Raw genomic sequence first — 22,256 nt, forward strand, 5'->3', positions numbered from 1 at the left:
GAGACCATTTACATCTGTACATGCCACAAGTGTGTCTTCCATAGTAAAAAATGAAGTGAACATCTTCTCCCTATTCCGATACACTGAAATATTTACTTTTTCCTGCAATAAATTCCATTCCTTTAAGCGTGACGCTAAAATTTCGGCTTTGCTTTTCGAGAGGTCCAAGTCTCTGATTAGATCACTTAGTTCCTCTTGAGTAAGTCTATGTGGTTCACATGGAGGTTCTTCTACAACAAACGTAGGGTCCTTCAAAGTACTTGATTCAGGAGCTTCAACTTCTTGATCATCAGAAAAAAGATCGTATTCTTTAGGTGGGTCAGGAACAGGTAGTCCTTCTCCATGTGGAACAGGGCGCATTGCAGAAGGAATGTTAGGATAGTTCAAGGCCCGCTTCTTCTTCGTGGAAATTCCCTTCTTGACGGAAGGAACCATACAAAAATAACAGTCTCTGATGTGGTCGCTTGGCTCCCTCCAAATCATGGGCACTGCAAAAGGCATTGAGCGCCCCTTCCCATTAATCCAATTTCTTAGATTGCTAGCACAAGTGTTACACACAATGTGGGGTGCCCAAGATTTATCTTGGTCTTCAATTTTACAACCAAAGTAATATTGATAGGCTTTTATTATTAGTGGTGTTATAGTCTGCTTTTGTGAGGAAAATGTCACTTCCCTACACACGTAGCAGAAGCTATCCGCACTGTTTACACAATTTCGCGGCATTTTTGTTTATTGAAATCCTCAAAATGTCACTTGAAATAGTTCCGACAACTATTTAGAAATATACATTCGAAATACCAGTATTTTTGCGTACTTGTATTTTTATGTCCTGCACTACACAAACGTCACACCCAAAACGCTGATAACTGCACTAAACCTGTCTTTTCTAACAATAGCAGAACACTACTGAGATAAGGAACACAATGAAACCAAGCGTTCATATAGTTTCTCCAGTGTTGCCGGATCAGTGTAACATTTTACCCCAAACGAAGCGAATATATTTATTTTTAAAGCGTTATTATTAGACATGCCTGTAAAACGAAAAGTAGAGCTAATATTCGAAAATAACTTTCAAATTCGTGATCAGCACCACAAAATCAATAAGAGTTAGCTGATTTTGTTCAATTTACATTTTCGTTGTTGAACAGTGTAATTGCAGTGGCTGACTACAGTAATTCCCAGCTGAAAATATGGTTTAATGATAGCAACTTTGCACCGTAACTGAAGAAATCTATTTATATTTGACAAAAGAGTTGTTGTCTTGAAAAATCAAATTATATTTTATCATCAAGGAAGCCTTTTAATATTACATATGTGTGAAAGAAGCTTGAAGGTGGAACTTTAAATAACCAGCCGGTCTTTCTGCTGTTCATTGGGATGTATGCTGATATTCAGGTAATGTTGATAAAGTTTTTGTTTAACAGAAACAGAGTTGAAAGATTTATATATCACAAGAATTTTCGTTGTTTAAGCTACCAGAATATATAAAAATTCGTACTCAACTACTGAATAACTTTCTCGCAATCTGTATGAGAAGGTCTAAAAATGTGGTTTATTTACATTGTTACTGGCGTGAACCTAACAAGCAATAACATGTCCAACATTAGGTTGATTAGATTTTAGAAAGTGGAGGTTAAGCAACTAGGGGTATAACAGCGTTTGTGATGTGAGATACTGAATAAAAGAAAACTTAGCTGTTGAATTTTTTGGATTACGGTCATTTTTTGAATAATTTTTTTTTCTGAAAATAAAAGGGTGAATCCCGACATCTGTGGAATGCACTCGGCTATTTACTTCCAGAGTTCTGTTTTGTGGATATATATCTGGTTAGGTTTGCTTATAACATATCAAAAAATCTTTTTTCTTGGAATGAAAACTATTCTGAGGTGATTTTGTATTAAATTACTGCTATACTTTTTTGGTAAAATATCTGACTGTAGATTTTTTTGAGATTATAAAATATAAAAACAGATTGGACAAAATATCTCAGAAAATAGGCGGTAATATGAAATTTTAATTTGTATGTAAATGCGTATATAATGGTTGAATATATAACAGTTAGACTGATTATGCTACAATATATATTTATTTATTTTGCAGGTATGATATATTTTGAGGTATTTATAAGAGAGAAACAACTACTGAACAAACAGTAACAGTTACAAAAAATGTCGAAAAGAAGAAAATGTGAGATTGTTAAGATCCCAGCCGATTTCAGCCATTCTAATTCTGAAACCATAGACTGGAACATGCGTATTGTATGTCAGAACGATAAAGCTGAATCGTTGGTCTGTCCTGCTAACAGCTCGCGCATGGACAAGGGAGCAGGCTATAAGTCTTTGTGCAATGATCTAGATTTTAAAGAAAAGATTGGACTTCCATCAAGCATTCAACTTAATCTTCTCGATGATGGAAATGGAATAGAGGAGACGATGAGTAGAAAACATGCGAAATTTCACAAAACTTGCCGAAATAAGTTCGACAAAAGTGAGCTAGCGCGAGCTGTTGCTGCCAAACGAAAACAAGAAGATAAAAACTCTCAAGCGAGACCATCTACTCGATCATCATTCCGAGTTTGTGAAGTCAAATTCACTTGTTTCTTTTGTGATGAAGCAGGTGATGAAACATTAGTTAACGTGCGCACTTTGGAACTAAGTAATCGTGTACGCGAAGAAGCTATGATCCTAAATGACACTAAATTATTAACAAAACTAAGTACTGGGGATATGGTCGCAACATAAGCCAAATATCATCATAAGTGTCTTGTGCAGTTCCACAACCGTGCACGTAAGGTCAAGAAACAGCCCGCATTTGTGGATGGGGACAACAATGCAATAATCTACGGAGCTGTTTTAGCCGAAGCTTTTACTTATATTAAAGATATCCTGTTTCGTGGTGAATCTTCACCAGTTTCCAAACTTTCAGAACTTTCTCGCCTTGTTGCTCGTCGAATGTCAGAATTTGGAGTAAATGATGCCGAGAAAATGGTGTACAGCTCACGGCTAAAAGAAACAATATTAGCACATATACCTGAGATGACAGCACAAAAGCGAGGCCGTGATGTGTTACTAGTGTGTGAAGATGATGTTGGAGAGGCAATCTACAGTGCATGCGTGCAGAATTCAGAAGAGGACGGAATATGTTTGGCTAAGGCTGCCTCCATCATACGCAATGAGGTTTTTCAATCCTTTCCACAATTTAATGGGTATTTCCCAGCAGGATGTCAAGAGCAGTCCGTTCCTTCTGCATTGGTAACGCTAATGCAAATTATTCTCGAAGGTACAAACTTTGGTATTGAGGAAAGTGTTGACGTTTCTAGTGCAGCGTTGTCAATATCACAGTTAATTCGCTTCAACTGCGTGAAGAGAAAAAAGAAAGCAAGATCAAGTAAACGTACGCCACCTACAGTCTAATGAAACACCATTGCCACTGTACAGTGGATTAATGATCCATGCCACGATAAGAAACCAAGATATCATAGATAGACTCCACAAACTGGGAATAAGTATTTCGTACGATCGAGTTCGAGAGATTTCGGCTTCTATGACGAATGCGTTATGCAAGCAGTGCGAAGAAAAGAGAATATACCCTTCTTTTCTCAAACCTAACACTTTCACGTGCTCGGCCATTGACAACATCGATCACAATCCATCATCAACAACATCGCATCAGTCTTTTCATGGAATAGCAATATCAATAATTCAATCATCATATCCAAAAAGTGACTCTGGGTTAGCATTAAGACTTTTTCGAAACAGTGCAAAAGTGAGTTACCAGCGTGGTATACAAATGTCCCCTGGATGACTCCACTGAAATCCAATGTGCCCGTTTCGACCATAAATCCTGATGAACTGCCTGAGCAAAGTAAGCTCTTGTCAAGCAAGTGGCTGGAACACATTCAAGTAGTTGCAACAGAAAGTCCTGCCAAACATGACATGGACAGCTTTTTATACTTGTGAGTATCGTGGTAAGGTTCCATCTAAAAGTCAGTGTGTTTTACTTCCGTTACTTCCAGATTCCATAAATTCGCCTGCAATGATTCGGCATTGCTTTGATATAATCAAGAGAACTTTATGTTCATTGAATCCATCTCAAGTACCTGTCATTACGTGTGATCAGCCTGTTTATGCGATGGCAAAGCAAGTACAATGAATGCTGCCCAATTTGTATGGAGAAGACTTAATTATAGTTATGATGGGCCCTTTGCATATCGAGATGGCGTCTCTGGAAATGTTAGGCACGTGGTTAACTAGAAGAACGGATCTTTTGGTTGAGGCAGGCGTAACAACTTCTGGAAAGGCCGATCAATGTCTGCATGGTTCTCACGTTAAGCGAGCTAGATATGCTCACGAGGTAACATCAGCAGCATTGTACATTATACTAAGGAAAGCGTACGTAGAGTATGGGGCTTCTGGTTCTGACAAACATCTATCATTTGAAGAATGGATTGATATTCGACAAAGTGAATCGGTTCAGTTTAAATACTGGTACACAGTATTACAGTTGGAATTGCTGCTCTTAAACTTCCTACACAGTGTGCGAATAGCAGATTTCGAACAGTATGTAAGCTCACTATCTCAAATGTGCCCTTGGATGTTCGCTCTTGATCATACTCACTACGCGAGATGGATGTCAGTGTTTGTTAAATCTTTACAGGAACTTAGGGTTAGACATCCTACCATTAATGAAGAATTTGTCCGTGGAGTTTTTGTAGGTTCCAAAACAAGTCGACCACATTCTTGTATGGGACATGGTCAAATGCACGAACAGTGGAACAAGACGGAGAAGTCTGAAGGTGGTGCAATTGGAATTCTCGACAACTCAAGTGCATTGCTAAAATGGATGGTGTCCGGACCTGTATTTGCCAACCTTGTATCGGGTTTTGAGAAAGACTGTGGATTGATCTCTGATAACGATGATCTCAGAATACATCACGAAGAATCATCTGGTGCTAATATGCAATTTACAAATGATGTCACAGAACTGGTACGTGTGTTCTCTGAGAATGGCAACAATCCTTTTATTCAAGAAGGTAATGAACTCTTTAGTGCTGCGACTAATTCTATAATGATTTAGTTATGTCGGTATATATTACTGAAACTCTTGGAGGAGATCAGTATAACAGTTTTAAACAGGAACGGTTGCAGCTTTGCAGTAAATCACTGTTTGAACCAATTAAACGAAATAACCTTGCTCTTTGTCGCAAGACAATGAAAAAACTTAATCCTGAACACCATAAGCTATCCATATTAAAAAATGACTGTGCTCTCTTTAGTCGTCTCTTCATAGCATGTCAGAGTAGACAGGGAGATCTATCCCACTTTTTTGCTCATGAAAATCTGGGATATCCTCCGTCAATTTCTGAAGATGGATTCATGTGCAAACGAAACTAAATTGGATGTAGTTACATGTTTAGAAAAATACGGCGATACCCAATTTACCCCTTCACCTGCTACATGTATGATATTGGACTGCTCTGCTATCATCCATATGTTGAAGGCGTCACCATCACAAACATTCCATGATTAATTGCAGATGAACGTACATCCTTATATTTCATCCATTCTATCAGAGAAGAGCAGAGTAGATCTGGCGTTTGATCGTTACTTGGAAGATAGCTTAAAAAGTGAAGAGAGACAGAAACGAGGGTGAGCACCACGAAAACAAGTCTTTTTCACTTAATTGCAGAATCTATGAACAAGGCTAAAATACCCAATGAGAAAACTGTTATCTGCACTAAAGGTATTGACATGTGGAGTACATTTGACGTAAACATAGACGGTCTACTAGCACCGTGCACGCATGCAGAGGCGATACGAGGTTGCTTCTGCATGCCAAACATGCCAGTAAAGCAGGCCATAAATCCATTACACTAGTTAACAAAGGTTTTGTTACATAAAAGGAAATACCTGTTCTTAGAGGAACTTTTTGCGCTGAATTCGAATATGCACTCGGTTTTTCTCCATCACGTACGATTTTCCCGTAACAGAGGGATTTTCGGGAAAATCCCTCAAAAATTTCCCTTTTCGTTTATTTTACACCCCAAGATCTTGTCCCCTTGCATATACTAACATAGAAATTATACCTAAGTATACTTTGATTCATATTTAACAAACCCTCCAAGTTTCGTAATAATCGCTTTATTCTTTCTAGAGAAATAAATGTGTTTGTATGTATACTGTGTGTACTGTTTATTGCACCTTATAGTAATGCTTTCAGATCTCTTAAGTTGAGGTAAAACGTTTTGCTTTATTACCACAAACACATATATAAAATATAATACAATATAATTTACAAGTGTGACAATTTACAATAAACAATAATACAAATGTACCAAAAGGTCATGAAAAGACAATCAAAACTATCACAATATATGAAACTTCCATTGGGTTTCAAAAACGTACACTACTTCCTTCTTTTGTAAGAAATGTTGCATTCTCTAACAAGACCCCAACAATAGTCCCCATCATTGAAGGATCCCATCGCCCCTGGTACCTTTTCTCCATTGCCATTATATCTTGGTGGAATCTTTCCCCTGTTCGTCGCTGAGAGCACCTAGGTTAGCAGGAAAGAAGCTGAGGTGGGAGTGCAAAAAGTGGATTTTTAAAGATATCCTACAACCCAACTCTTTGTATTTCTGTATCATGTCCTGTACGATTTCTGTGTAACTCTCAGCTTTGTTATTGCCCAGAAAGTTGCGCACAACACACTTAAATGCTGTCCAGGCAACTAGCTCAGCACTGTTTAACTTGCTGTCAAAGCTATCATCAAGCATCAATTTCCTAATTTGGGGACCAATAAACACTCCCGCTGAAATCTTAGCATCACTCAGGTTAGGGAACTTATCTCGCAAATACTTGAAACCTTCACCAGATGTGTCCATGGCTTTGACAAAGTTTTTCATAATTCCTAACTTGATATGAAGTGGCGGTAGTAATATCTTATTAGGATCTACCAAAGGAGCGTATTTGACGTTGCATTCTCCAGGTACGTAATTCACTCTAGGTTCCCATTCCTTCACTTCATAATCTTTGTCATCAGCTCGGCTATCCCATAAACATAAAAGACATTGGTACTTCGTGTAACCGCACTGCAGTCCTAATAAAATACCAACTACCTTGAGATCACAACATATTTGCCAACAATGGTCCTTGTAATTTATAAGATTTAGCAAAGTTGACATGGTGTCATAGGATTCCTTAATCTTCACTGAGTGCGCAAGTGGTATAGAAGGTTTTTTTATTTCCATTATGTAAAAGGACAGCTTTAAGGCTGACCTTTGACGCGTCGATAAATAACCTCCATTCTTCTGGAACGTAAGGAATTCCTAGCTCCGCCATCAACCCATTTATATCCGTACATACGCACACATTATCTTGCATTGAGAAATATCTTGAAAATTGAACATACCTTTTCCTGTACACTGATATGTTCGTTTCTGCATCCAATAAGTTCCACTGCTGGAGCCTTGATCCCAGAAGTTCCGCCTCTTGTTTTGTCAGGTGCAAATCACGGACTAGGTCATTAAGTTCACATTCCCGGATGAAATGTGGCTCGCGAACACAGTCAGGGATGAACGTTGGATTCTTGGATGTACATGTTGATGTCGATGGTTCATCAAGGTCATGATCATCATCAGAGTCTTTTGGCCATATCTCTTCCCAGTTGGTAGGGGGCTCGGGAAGTGGAAGTTCATCCCCGTGCGGAATAGGTCTAATTGCGGATTTAACGTTGGGATAACTTATTGTGTATTTGCTTTTTTTAGAAAATCCCTTAACTACTGTGAGACAAAAATAACAATCATCCAGATGGTTGGTGGGTTCTCTCCACACCATTGGTACAGCAAATTTCATGAACCTCCGTTTCCCTTTGGCCCATGCAAGTAAAGTGACGTAGCACGACGCACAAATTATGTTGGGTGCCCAAGTTTTGTCCTGATCTCCCACACGCCCTTCCGAAATATATATAATAATCTAGTTTCACCGATGGCGTAATGGATCTACACTGTCTCAAACACAAACTGGCCACACACATAACAAAAACAATTTGGTGAGTTAACACACGAACACCGTCCACTTGACGCCATTGTACTGATCACAAACTAAACTTCTGGTCTTAGTTGGGTATAATGCCGTTAAGATCAAACATGAAAGCACTCTTAGCAGCAAAGAAAACTTTGAAAGTGAAGTAGTGTTAAACCACACGTCAATATAAAAATGTACAAAACTCCCTCACCAGGTGTCAAGAACACAAGAAAGAAAGAAATGCGCGGGGGGAGGGGGAAAACGATACCGTAGTGGAAAATTCAGATTGCATTAGTTCATTGTTGTCAACAATGAGCCTGTATTCCATTCTTTCTTTCTTTTGCATTCTGTTACATTTGATAACAAATATTGATAACCATTTCATTAACATAACGAAAAAAACTTGGAGAATTGTATATATATATATATATGTATCAAGATATACATATATTGTACGTTTTAAAAAAAAAATATACGTTGGAAGTACATTCTATTTTTATACAAGTTTCTAATTTACAGAGAGCAATACAAGTGTGTTGTTGACTATTGTAAATATTCATTTTTATGTCTGTGTTTGTAGTAATAAAGCAAATCGTTTTTACCCCAACTCAGGAGATCTGAAAGCATTACTATCAGGTGCAATAAACAGCGCACACAGTATACATACAAATATATTTATTTCTCTAGAAAGAACAAAGCGATTTTTACGAAACTTTTAGGGTTTATTAAATATAAATCAAGGTATACTTAGGTATAATTTCTATGTTACTATATGTAAGGGGACAGGAGCTAGGGGAATAAAATATCTGAAAAAGGGAAATTTTTGAGGGAATTTCCCGAAAATCCCTCTGTTACGGGAAAACTGTACGTGATGGAGAGAAACCGAGTGCATATTCGAATTCAGCGCAAAAAGTTCCTTTAAGATCAGGTGATTTTTCTCATGTAACAAACAAAAAGTTTAAATTTGTTAACTAGTGTTATCATCAAAACGGTAGATTCAGATGTACTTGTCCTGGCTTTACATGCTTTCCCCAAACTACTACTGTCCCACCTGTGGGTTGAGTATGCTGTTGGTAAGCATAAACGCTTTCTTCCTATTCACCAGTATGCGGACAAACTAGGGACAGAAATCTGTGACGGCATCCTGTTTTGGCACGCTTTCACCGGATGCGATACTGTATCTGGCTTTGCAGGTTGGGGAAAGAAAACAGCTTGGGAAGCGTGGCGGACAAACCTAGAAATTACTGCTGCATTTGTAGAACTTTCAAATACACCTTTAAAATTAGACGATACTACACTCATGAAATTCACCGTGTACCTATATGATCGAACCAGCAACATGCAAAACGTAAACGACTGTCGTCGAATGCTTGTAACTAAAAAATGTCGTCAGTTGGAAAGCGTACCTCCCACTGAGGCTGCACTTCTTCAACATGTGAAAAAAGTCATTTTGTAAGGAGGATATATTTGGTCACAGTAGTCTGCGCTACAACCTAATTTGCCAGATCCTCAACAGTGGGGCTGGAAAAGAAGTGATACACCTTTATGGTCTGTGCTACCAGAACTTTCCAAGCACTGCCAAGAACTTGTTCGTTGCGGATGCAAATCTCTGTGCACTAATATGTGTAAATGTGCTGGCCTATTCCTTCCATGCATAGCCTTGTGTGTCTCGAATGGTATATGTAAATGACTATAAACTGATGCAATTACTACAGCAGGAAACTGTGGTTTACTTAATTTAAATTTTGACTTTATTGCTATTTTATGTAACATTTTCTTCATGAAGTAACCAAATAAAATGCACAAAAAGTACGCCATAGGTTTTTTGTTTTTCAATGAATTTTGAGCCCCTCGTGCGGCCCTGGATGATGTGCAATTAAGACAATATAGAATTTAAATTAAAGGCTTGTAAGTTCTCTTGCATTTGAGTCTTACTTTGGCTCTGTAGGTCAAGCCGTTTTCACGTAATGGCTATTCCAGCGATAAGATACCGTTCTCCAGTGCTCCAGATGTTCCAGCGCCTGGAATCCAGGAAATTGTCGTCAGATTTTTGGGATCTACGTCAAAATTCATTTGTTACTATGTTAGTAAGCTCTGTGCAAAATTTTATGTTCTTATCACAATATGCATGATTCTATCATTATGCTACCCCACTATTGATTTTGTGTCTTCCGTGCTGATTTCTCGTCTGCTTCGTTGTTTGTAATCAATAACACGTGTTGTATTGGCATCTGCTTCTGTTATGATGTGGGGACCCTTACACCCCCTACACTGGAAAAAAATAATCTGCAAGATTATTTTTGAGAAAGATACACTTTTGTCATTAATGAAAGTTGTTTGCACCACAACACTTGGACACACTGTAAAAGACACTATATACACTAAGATACACTGTAAAATTACTAGGAGAAAACTTGTTGTGATATATATAGATATATATATATATATAAAGGTAATAACACTGTGTTTCTGTCCCATTTAAGCGGTATCAAGGATCAAAGTAGTCACTATCATTTCCCTCAGAGTGGGCAGAAGTGTCATCACTGTAGTTAATAAATGTATACCAGTTCACTAATGGTTCGTATTGGTTGAGTGTGTTGTTTATTAAAATCGGCATCTACATTGACATCACATCCGGTATTTGTAGTCTGTATAGTTTGAATTTCGACTTTAGTAGTAGTAGGCGTCGGTGAGTTAAGTCTTTCTAATGGTAAAGATATGTCTAGTCAATTAGTTAAGTGTTTGTTTTTGTAACGGGACTTATAAAATATGAGACACAAATAAATTATTATTAGAACTAAGGAAAGGAGAATTGTCGTTTTTAGAATTTGGAAAATTCTCTTTTAAAAAAGAAGATAGATAATGTGAATTTTTGGTCACTCTGTATAATGTTGTCAGGACCCTGATTTTATGAACATTCTGTATAGGAAAGAAAAGTGACATAATAAGTTATCATGTACTTCGTATTGAAGAAGCGATGTTAGAAATAGGAGAGTATTGTATTTCGACCTTGCACGGATTAATGACTTTTGAAATTTAAAAAAAAAAAAAAAAAAAAGAGAAGAAGTGTTGAGTTTGTTGTTTGCTAGCTCAACGGAAATACTGAGGCAGCGAAGTTGAATAAGAGAATGAGACGAATTCTATAAGTGAAATAAAGAAGTGCGATATTATGGGTGTTGGTGCATCTTTCCTGTTATTTTTTCTTCTGCTGTTGGTAAGTACTTGGAAGTTTGTTATATTCTCCTTCTTGTATTTGTGCCTCTGTCTTCTTAATTTTATATTCCCTCCGTTTGGCCTTCGTAAAATGGCTTCAAACGGCTCACTGCAATTTCTTGTATTCTGTTCCGAAATTTGGAAGGGAGCTCCTCGCGGTATAAAATTATATTAAGCTTCTCAAAAGTTCTTGCCGGCCCTTCATAATGAGTTGTGAAATGTTCGGGTAGACCAATCTTCCTTGTAGGGAAATATAGTAAAACAAAATCTCCTGGGTTATAGGATGTCTGTTTGTGGAATTTCCGTAAAACTTCTTTTGTTTGATATATGCCTGTTCCAGGTTAGCTTGCACTTTCTTTCTAATGGCCGCTAATTTATCCCTATCAACTTGTATGTGTTGTTTCGATTCTAACGTGTATTCTGTTGCGATCCTAGGTTCGTATCCAAATAATAAGAAACTCGCTGAATATTTGGTCCCACCTTGTACACAAGTATTAATGCCGAAAATAACGTGTGGTAGCCATTTCTCCCAGTCCGTATGATGCTCTTGTACAAAAAAATTGAGCCAATTTTGTATAATTTTGTTGGTTTGCTCTACCAATCTCATCGAAACGTGATTATATGCTGGTGAATATTTATAGGTGAAATCATACTTCCTTACCAGGTGTTGTAGACGGGCGGCTCCATGGACTAGATGTTGGTCTCAATACAGTGTTGTAAATGCTTCTAATTTTAGAATGATTTGTTCTAAAAATTTTCTATGTTTTTGGTATTTATTGCGTCCACTGTTTTTGCAATAACGGGTAGCTAATTATGTGGCTACTAATATATGTATTTATTTCTTCCCTCTTTGCTTGAGAATAGCCGAAGTTCGTCATACCCCCACGTTGTCGCTATCTCTCCCACGGGGTGATGTAGTAGTTCGGCCTGCTTTTTCTGGTAATTTCTTTAAATTTTCACGTGCGTATTTCATGAGCAAGATAGTTCTTGAGGTGTGGCATATAAAATTTATTTATAGCGATCTTATATGATTATGTGAAACCAAAGTGAGGATTTGTTGCTTGGCGGTGGAAGGTTGTAAACCACAAGTTGGCTAGCGGCTTGGGTATACATAAAAGATGTAACAAACCATAATCAAGATGATTTTGTTTCCTGTATAATATGCCGTCTTTGAGACAAAAAGATCTTGCCGATCTAACTGTGGAGAGCTTGTCAGGTTCCTTTCCCTCGAAGATAGAGATGATGTCCTTGTAATTGTCGTCCTTACGTTGTTCTCCTGCTATGTTTGGTAGAAGGTTGTTATTTTCTACTTGTAATGTATTGACTTGAAGACTATTTGATCTAAAGGCATGATAATCTTCACCTTTTTCTTCGTTATTTTTTTCATTCTCTTTTTCCTTCATGATGTCTTTTGTTTGTTCAAGCCTACTAGTTATATCTGCGGGATGTTTGTAGCCTGGCAAATACTGTATATTGAAGTCATAATCGCCTAGGAATAATTTGTATCTGGTATACTTCCCAACCTTATCGGGTTGTATACCTAATGTAGCTATATATTTGGCATCTACATAGAGATTGAATTTTCTACTCAGTAAAAAGTAGCGATATTTCCGCAAAGTATATATATCAGAACGTATAATTATTTTTGCCAAATACTAGCTTTCTGTTCAGTTTTCGTCAATCTCCTAGAACAGTAGACAACTACCTTCTCTGTGTCAGTTTTTGGGTCATAACAAGCGAGTATTCCTCCGATTCGAATCTGACTACTGTTGGTATACACGCGAATTTCTAGAGAATCGTCGAAATGAGAGAGTGAAGGAGCTTGTAGTATGTCTTCTTTCAATTGTTCAAAGAGAGCATCATGCTCCTTTGTGCATTTAAACTTAGATTCGGAAGTTACTAATTGCTGGAATGGTTCCATTTTTATTGTGAAATCCTTCATATGTGCTCTAAGATATGAACATAACCCGATAAAACTTTTGAGAATTCGTTTTGTAGTTGGCTTTTTGAAATTTCTTATTTTCTTAGCTATCTTTGGTGATATTTTAATGGATTCTCCACTTACGAGGTGTCCTAATACGTGAAGCTCATGGTAACCTATGTGCGAAAATCGTGTTTCGGAGATGCACGAAAATCGTGTTTTCTAAGCTTGTTGAATAGTAATTCTAAATCCTGTAACTGCTGTTGAAAGGTATAACCGCTGCAAATTATATTATCCGCAAAACTAGTAATCCTATTGGACAGGCCATCCAAAATCATCGTCGTTGCGATACTGAGCCCTTGGCTTGAGGCCGATGGCCCACCGTGCACCTCAAAAATTCGTATGATATTCTGATGTGATTGAGCTCGAAGATAATATATTTACTGCTCTTAGGATGTAGCAATATCTGATGGTAAGAACTATAAAGATGAATAATTGTTATAAAGGCTTTTCCTTTATAGAGCTTGGGACGTCTTCTGTAGATTGAAATGGAACGGAGAGATACTTGGTATAGGTGTTACATTTCTGTAAATTAAGAACTATCCAAAATTCTTGTGTGTTAGGTTTGCGGAGCACCAGAAGTGGAGAACAACATTCATTGTTGTCTGTGGGTCTAATTATTTTTGCGTTAATGAGTTCTTGAATTTGTTTGTCTACCTGGTTCCGTATATGCAGTGGAATTGGTGGGGAACGTTCGTGAAATACAGCCGACTTAGAAATCCTACTCTTATGGACATATCCCCTAAAATATCCAATATCGTCCGGGGCATACGTAAAAACATCCCTATACTTGAACAATAATTCATAAACTGCTTGTTTTTCCTTTTTGTCTAAGTTGGGGTTGACGTCAAAGAGCTCTTTATTGATATTTTTCTGTGTATTGTAACCGTTCTTCCGTCTCTTCTTTTGTTGTAAACTGGTACGCTTTTTCTAGAAAATTTGGTGTTTCTATAGCGTTAAAAGATATTTCATGCCCTTCCTCTAGAACTACCACTAGGGTATTCCTCTTTATAGTGACGCTGTTACTATTAGGATTTGAGATTAAAATTGTCATTTTGCTTGTGTCTATCTTTTGGTCAAGAGCATTTAATCTATGTTTCTCGAGAATTCCAGGAAGCAATGATGCATACAAGAATTGTGCATCAGTGTTTTTTCTTCGCTGCTACTGGTATGTACGTATGTGAACCAGTAGCGTAGCGTTTACTTTCACAACGGGTAGACAGCACAGGCACACCCACAGGTGGGGGGAGTCAACCGGGTTCCGACATCCCCAAAACTTCTTAACTCAATATACTTTTATTCACTTTCTTAATAAAGCTATACTTGTTTAGCAGAGAAATGATTGATGTAGCATGAAAATTTGATCTTACATATTATCTGTACTATTTCTCTTATAAAAACAATGTGGTTTCATATTTTTTTCTGAAAATATAGATGAAAGTACTTTACAATTACTTGTCTTGTCGAGTGCAGAATAATATCCGTTAAATACTACATAGCCGTAGTGGCTTGGATCCCTCCACCCCAGGACCCCTCCCGTTAGAAATTGTCTACTGGGGCAAACCTTTTGGTCAGTCTCTTACCTGTGAAACACTTTCTAGACAAATGTGGAGTTAAGCTATAGGTGGCATTTTATTTTTTTGTAAAAAAGTTGGCGGGCAATGGCCCCCATGCTCCCATAGCTCCGCCCATGCCCTCCGCCCTCCCAACAAAAAATTTGGTACGTGCCTGGTAGATATTATTGTTTCTTCCCGAGTTTGGAACCAACATTAAGTTGTAGGACCATGTCTCATACAGCCTCGGTGTTGGAAAGGAATATGAAACTCCTGACCAAATTTCGCTACCAACTGAATCAACAAAACCCTTATCGATTAAATCAAACAGCATACCGATATTAATTCATTCTGAAGAATTTCAGTATATACATTGGATACGTCAAATTGAATTAATAATTTACTTCCTATGTATAATCTTACTTGCTTAGCCTTGGCTATTTTTTAAACTTGATACTAATTTTCATACGACAGCTTAGCATGCCATTTAATAACAACTTGTGCAATAAATCTATATCTAATCATTTAGTTTGCACATAATACACACACACATAATTAACACATAACTAACACATAATTAACACACATATGACACATGCACATAATTAACACACACATCCAAATTCACATAAAGTTAGCTAACGATTTTAGGAAGTGATGTCTCTCTGTGGCCTGTTTGACGGGAGACAGAACTTTAATTACCCAGTTTTGAAAAATAAAATTATTTGCAAATTAGATTCTCCACTATTACTATTAACCAAGCTATCACGGACCCTATTTTCTACAACATGAAATGTATATTGCTTCTTATTAATTAAAAAATTCTAAAGCTATGTTCTTTTAATTTGAAAGGGTAGACAGTATCTCAGTGTCTCATAGCACTCTACGCTACTGATGTGAACGAGGAGGAAGTGTTATTTGCTTTGCCACGTATAAACAGTCTTGGTATCGTTGCATTACAATGCGAGTTGTAAAAGCAGACAATATATCTTCCTTGTTTTCAACTGGCAATTAAGGCTTCTGTGAACGTTTAAAGAAAGAAATTATATTTTGTTCAAGTAATGGTGGCATGAGAACGTTGAAGGAAGTCAATTTCAAAAATTATTGGCATCGTCCTTTTAATTATTCAAAAGTAATGATTGAATGTTGTTTGTTCTAATTTAAATGTTATTAGTGCTATTTGCTTTAAACAAATATTTTTTCCTGAAATTCCTTTCACTATTGTTTGAAATGGAATTAAATTTGTTCTAGGGTGCAAGGATTCTAAATGCCATACCGAAATCGTACTTCCGGTATCAATTATTGCGTTTTGAGATCCTGATTTTGTTTTAGTTGTTACGTTCAATCTATTATTTTCGTCTTCTAGAGTGATGTTTTCGCTTTTTCCTGCTAATTGTTCTGATTGTTTTTCTATCACAGGGATTTCGTAAGTTATGTCATTGTGCTCAGTAATTTCTATTTGCTCTTCCTCGTGTTTCGGATGATGTTGGCTGTCGGCCCCCTTGCCAAGGGGCGGCCTTACACGTTTTTTGTACGTTTATAACAAATGGAGGCACCATACTCACGTTTTCGACATATCGCGCATACTAATATTTGATCCTCCGCAGGTGTGGCCTGCTGACTGTTCTGGGCCTGTCCCTGTTTTTTTTTTTTTTTTTTTCCTTTATTATTGCTATTTCTCTTCCTACATTCTTGTTGGGTTGTATAGTTTGTCTGCGCTATCACAAATGATAATTCTGCCATTTTATTGGCCAAGGTAGATAGATTACGTTGTGCTGGATTTTACTCGTGCTGGAGAACGGTCTTCGGTTTTTGACCCGTATTATATTCTTGTGGATTAGGTACTGACGGTTGAGAGGTTTTTAAAGATGGATTCTATTGGTAGGTGTTAAATTGTTGTTGGGATGCACGTACATGACTGTACTTTCTCCCCTGTTCTAGCACTTACTTGTTGATTCATATGTAAGTTTCTTATGAGTCCTCGATCTTTTCATTCCAGTCCAATCTTCTTTAGAACTCCCAACAACAATTCCCAATTCAAGCAATCAAAAGTCTTTTCTAGGTTAATAAATACAAGATACACCTCTTTCCCTTTTTCTATAAACCTTTAACTGATCTCCCTTAATAATCCAATTGCATCTCTTGTGTCTGTACCTCTCCTGAACCCGAAATGTTTCTCCTCAACTAATTTTATTTGTTCTTCCACAACCTTCTGTTCAGTATTCAGAGCAGAATTTTAGCTGCATGGGATATGAGACTAATAGTTCTATAATCCTCCCATCTCTTTGTGTTCGATTTCTTAGCCATCGATATCATGAATGTCTTCAGGAATCATCTTGACCACTCTCCTGTTTCATATATTTCATTGAATAATCGGAACAATCCTTTTTGACCTTGTCTCCCATATTCTTAATGAACTCGATTGGTATATTATCTATCCCGGCTGCCTTTCCATTCCTGATCTCGGATATAGGTTTTTCAAACTCATCTCGAAGAATACTAAAACCTTTATAATTTCATTGGGCGCGAGCTCCGGTGGGTGCCAGAAGGAATGTTCTGAAATGGCAAAAGTGGGGGTTCTTCTACAAGCTTCTCATCGGAGGTGGGAATGGGTCCCATTACTGCGGTACGTGGTCATAGGCATTTCAAGATAGCAGCAAAAAGAAAATTTTGTCCATAGAAAGGGGCACTAAAAATAGAAGGGCGGTCTCAAGCCCCGATTTCAAATGAAATTTAGTTTTCTGTTACCATCGCAGTATTCACTTTTTTTTTTTTATTGTAGTTAAAATTTAATTGGGTTGTGTTACTTTCAACTATTCTAAAACATATCAATAACTTCGTGTAAAATCTACCTACTTCACATAGCCTACATAATACCATGAGACCACAAAGAAGAAAGAAAAACGGCTAAAAACATTACTGAAATGTATTAAACGTCTATCCCGGTTGCTTCTCCAATGACAGCAAAATATTATAGTGCTAGTAGTAATACAAATAGCAGTAATATTAATAGTGAGAAAACAGTGATGTTAATAATAGTCGTAACATCACGAATATGCTCAAAGTAGGAAAAATAAATGGATTCAGGGAAGTTCCTCTAGTCGTAAGGCAATCAAAAACAGGAGGTATATGACGAAAGCAAAGGGGAACATTTTAAAGTAAGTTTCATCAAAATCGGACAATGTGTTCAAAAGTTATCGTCGAACGTCACATACAAAAAGACAGTGCGATCTATAATAGGGAGCTTCAAACCCTAAATTCTCAAGGTTTGTTTAAATAATAATCAAAGTTTAGATATTACACGAAATTTCGATAATCTCAAATACTCACAGGATTTCGAGTGGCGGATAATAAATGTTCAAAACTGTCGGTAAGTTATTATTGAACTTCCTTCAGCTGTATGTATCTATATCAGAAACTGTCTCCATCCTGAACTTTAATTTAAACCCTCGAAACTAGATGCAAAATTCTCGTTTTTCTGCTTCCCGTGTTGCTGGCTCAATCCGTAGAGTAACGATTTGTAGACTTATGGTGTCTTGGATTCCAATCCCTTTCGGGTAATACATGTTTCCTCTTCCTCTCTCTCTCTTTTTGCCTTTTCCTGATAGACTATTTAATCCTTGTACAGTCAGCGACAAAAGTTCTTTCCGTTTGATGAAATTAGTTTCGTAAATAACTTTAGAATGAAAGGACAATTTTAATACAATTTTCAGTAAATTAAAAAGAATGTAATTTTCTGTACGTTCCAGCCTTGAAACTCGGTGAACTGTGTGCATTCCACCGTTATTCCCAAATTATTTTTTTTACCAAACGGAAAGAACTTTTGTCGCTGACTGTACATAAACAGGTACAACATAAGACCTGTGGCAAAAACTTTTGTTCCACTTCGTTCCAAGGGAGCCAATGTTTAAAATGAACATCTGTATACATGTAGTACATATTATGTACACCTCTAATAACCTCGATTATACTGTTTCTTTTAAACACTCTGACAATCCCGAACTTTCCAAATATTCAAAGAATTTGATAAATTGCGATCATATTAAGATTTTCCAGTATTTGCTGCTTTCAACTGCTCACGAACAGTTCGGGTGTGTCAAGCTCGTCGAATGTTTCCATCATTTGGAATGCCTAGAATACTTAGAGTGCCTCGAACATTTCGAGAGTCTCAAATACTTCGAGTGTCTCCAAAGTCCGATAATTCGATAAAATTAAAATTCTTTACCGAAGAAACGGTTTTGAAATTTCATCGAATCGTTATCGATTACTCGATTATCGGAACAGCCCTACCTGCTAGAGCCTGAGTTCAAACAGATGTGGAGAGGAGCCAGTGAACTTATTGATTTTACAAACAGAGTTCTTGATTTATATTTGTTAGCAACATTTCTTAAATGTTGCATACCTTTCCAACTGTGGTAAAGGTGAGACACGTGAGTAAGGAAGATGGGTTTATTCTGTTTTAGATAAAAACTAGTCACAAGGGCTTAGTGCAGCTGTACACTTTCTATAGAAAGGCTCGATGACGTCCATTTTCGTTCTTTCAAGCACGTTTAGGGTGCTAAAAACAGAAAGTCGGAGGAAGTATTATAGGAATATACGATCATGGCTTACGAAATTCATTGTAAAGTAAATATAGTACTCGCGTAAGTACTTACATTATACCTTGATTACAAAACTTTTTTAAAATATATTTCTGAATACGTATACATAATGTATATATTTAAAATACATCCACCTGACCATTTCAAAGGTAATATTAACGAGATTTTCACGTCATCGACTTCCTCTGTTGATGCTTATGCGCCAAACCCCTTTCCTTCAGAAACAAGATACAGAAATTTTCCTATTCACAAAACCGGAACATGAAATATTACCGGAGAGATTCTGTCTCATGATTATAATTAATTTGTATACCTTCGTTATACGGATTGTTTCAGGTAACAAAATATAATATATATTAACTTTAACTAGTGTTATGTTTAGACCAATCATACGTTCAGACCTCAAGAAGTAAGTATTTACGAAGGACTTTTTGTAAATGATGTAGTAATTCTTTCCAGGTTTAAGATGAATCAACTATTCTTGTGACTTTCGTACGCTGTAGTTCAATGATTGAGCAAAATAATTACCTTGTATTTGTCTCAAAATTTACAATAGTGTTTTGTGTAAAATTTGTATTTTTCTCATTGTGATGCAGGCATTTTGAATATGTAATAACTTGATATACTGCCATATAGACTTAAGCGTCTACCAAGTTGGCACACATTATGATAACATTTGGCTTTATGATAGTGGTGATAACATTTCTGAAAGTTTCATAGGTCGCGTATTTGCATTTGATGAAAATTTATCTCAAAATTGTACCATAGTCTGCATATATATAACCCTCATATCTTTATTGTGATATAATGTTAAAAAGTGATTAGTAGAATTATGACTTTAGGAAAAATCGATTTTTCAAGCGGACTAGTAAAAGCACACTTTAAATTTTGCAAACTTGTTATACAATTCGAAAACATCCCCCGTTAGCTCAGATTTTACAGTTTGGATCTAACAGATTTTACAGCTTGAATTTATCACATCACAAAGATGACATTTCACAAATCTCGTTTGTCAAGATTATTCATTAAAAAACATTCGACATTACGCCTTATATACCCGTCCTTCTGTAAATTGAATAACCTGAGGAGAAATATACGATAATGCAGGAACATCAGGCGGAAAGTATTAGTTCAAATGATTCCTTCAGTATCTCAGTTCTCCAATAAAAAGCCACACGAAAATGAAATGATTTTTTTCTGTAAATATATCTTGAAGTAACGTATAAGAGCATATTTGAACCAATTTTGCTCATGTTAGTTATCTCCAGAATTACAATGTGAGGTACTCTATGCTCGAAAGAAACATAATAGATTTATCTATTTCTGAAAGTTGCAACATTAAAAAAGGCAGACATGACAGGAGTGAAAATCTACATCACAGATACATTACATTATTAGAGAATTATAATCTTCACAGCATGTCTAATCTTCACAAATAACTCTGACATTGTTGGAGCATAAGCCACTCCCATCTTACGTAGAGCCGGTTTTCAGCTATCTCATCCACCTTTTACATCCTGGGTACTAGGCAAACCGCTTCCGTAGCCCTACTCCAAGCAATGAATGGAAAGCTCTAGTGGCCCTCACATTCGTCATCCAACTGAAATTGAAATCGTTCGTATGCAATACTTTGGCATACAAATCCTGTTTCGGAGCGTTCCTTTCCTTATTATGCGAGTCTGGGAAAAACAAAATACACAAAATAATACAAGAATTCACGCAGTGTTAGAAAAAGTGTTAATCATTCACCAAATTTTAGGGAAGTTATGTAATGTTAACGTTAATGCCAAGATATTTAGTTGGACAATTACAATAAGATATGGATTACCTTTATCATTTCCAGATGGGTAACTCTGAATTCCTTCCCAGGATATAAAAGAGTTGCCATTACCGAAGCTTTGGAATGGCTGTGTATTACGGCACCCGCTTGGCGAGCTGAAATTAAAATGACACATTACAGATGTGATGTATACATTTTATGTTACAAAATAAATGATGTTTTATCAGATATTACAAAATAAATAAATACCTCCAATCTTACAACTTCTAATCAACTCTATAAGCAACTTGGGAAAATTTAATGGATCCATCAAAACCTAAGAGATTAAGTCTATAGAACAGTAAGTAATTACAATTAAATCTAAATGTATATAAAAAAAAGAGTAATGAATTAAATAAACTTGAAAATGTATCAATTTCAGTTTACACAACAACATATAGGATACGTAATAGGGAGAATCATGTCGGGTTATGAAAATTAATATTAAAGTTAGTGCTTAAGACACTAGTAAATTTAAATTAAGTCGTGTAAATTACCCAACAGTAGTGAAAAAAAATTTTCATTTAAAAATTATGTATTTTTTCTTTTCTTTTAAGTTTATGTATATGAATTAATACCATATATATATTTTGATAGTAGTAGTAACTATCAGCAGAATAATGACAGTCCATAGCAAGAAGATATCCCAATAATGTAGCTAGACACTCACCAAGAGGGGATTCACATCGACAGGCATGGCTATACAAGAGATCATTGGAAAAATGTTACAAAGTCTATTTTGCATATATGTGAGACATATCTAGGAGAAGGGGGGCGCGGTGGCTCAGTGGTAGAGCGTTCACCTCTGGTGCTTGGGGTCCCGGGTTCGATCCCAGCCCCCGCAAAGTGAACTTTGTGGTGGACAAACACCGTGCTCGTGGGTTTTCTCGAGGTTCTCCCGTTTCCTCTCACTTTCTTCATTCCACCATTTCCACTCATCTTTCATCATCACCGTCTCCTTTAGTCTAACCGGCATAACCGTGGGACGTAAAACTCAAAAGATTTCATTTCATTTCATATCTAGGAGAACAATAAAACTGATGATAGAGGTCACTCGATACTAGT

General features: G+C 36.7%; 1 protein-coding gene across 1 annotated transcript in view; it reads right to left on the minus strand.

Annotated features, from left to right (window-relative positions):
* LOC145680909 (putative methylthioribulose-1-phosphate dehydratase) overlaps positions 1–22,256 on the minus strand; it is a 615,106-nt gene that overhangs the window by 229,898 nt on the left and 362,952 nt on the right. The window contains exon 4 of the mRNA XM_081752071.1: positions 21,201–21,307. Within this exon, the coding sequence (XP_081608197.1) occupies positions 21,201–21,307 (107 nt within the window). The remainder of the gene's footprint in view (positions 1–21,200; positions 21,308–22,256) is intronic.

Source organism: Thermobia domestica, chromosome 3 (assembly GCF_964235325.1).
Source record: "Thermobia domestica chromosome 3, izTheDome1.hap1.1, whole genome shotgun sequence".
Lineage (NCBI taxonomy): Eukaryota > Metazoa > Arthropoda > Insecta > Zygentoma > Lepismatidae > Thermobia > Thermobia domestica.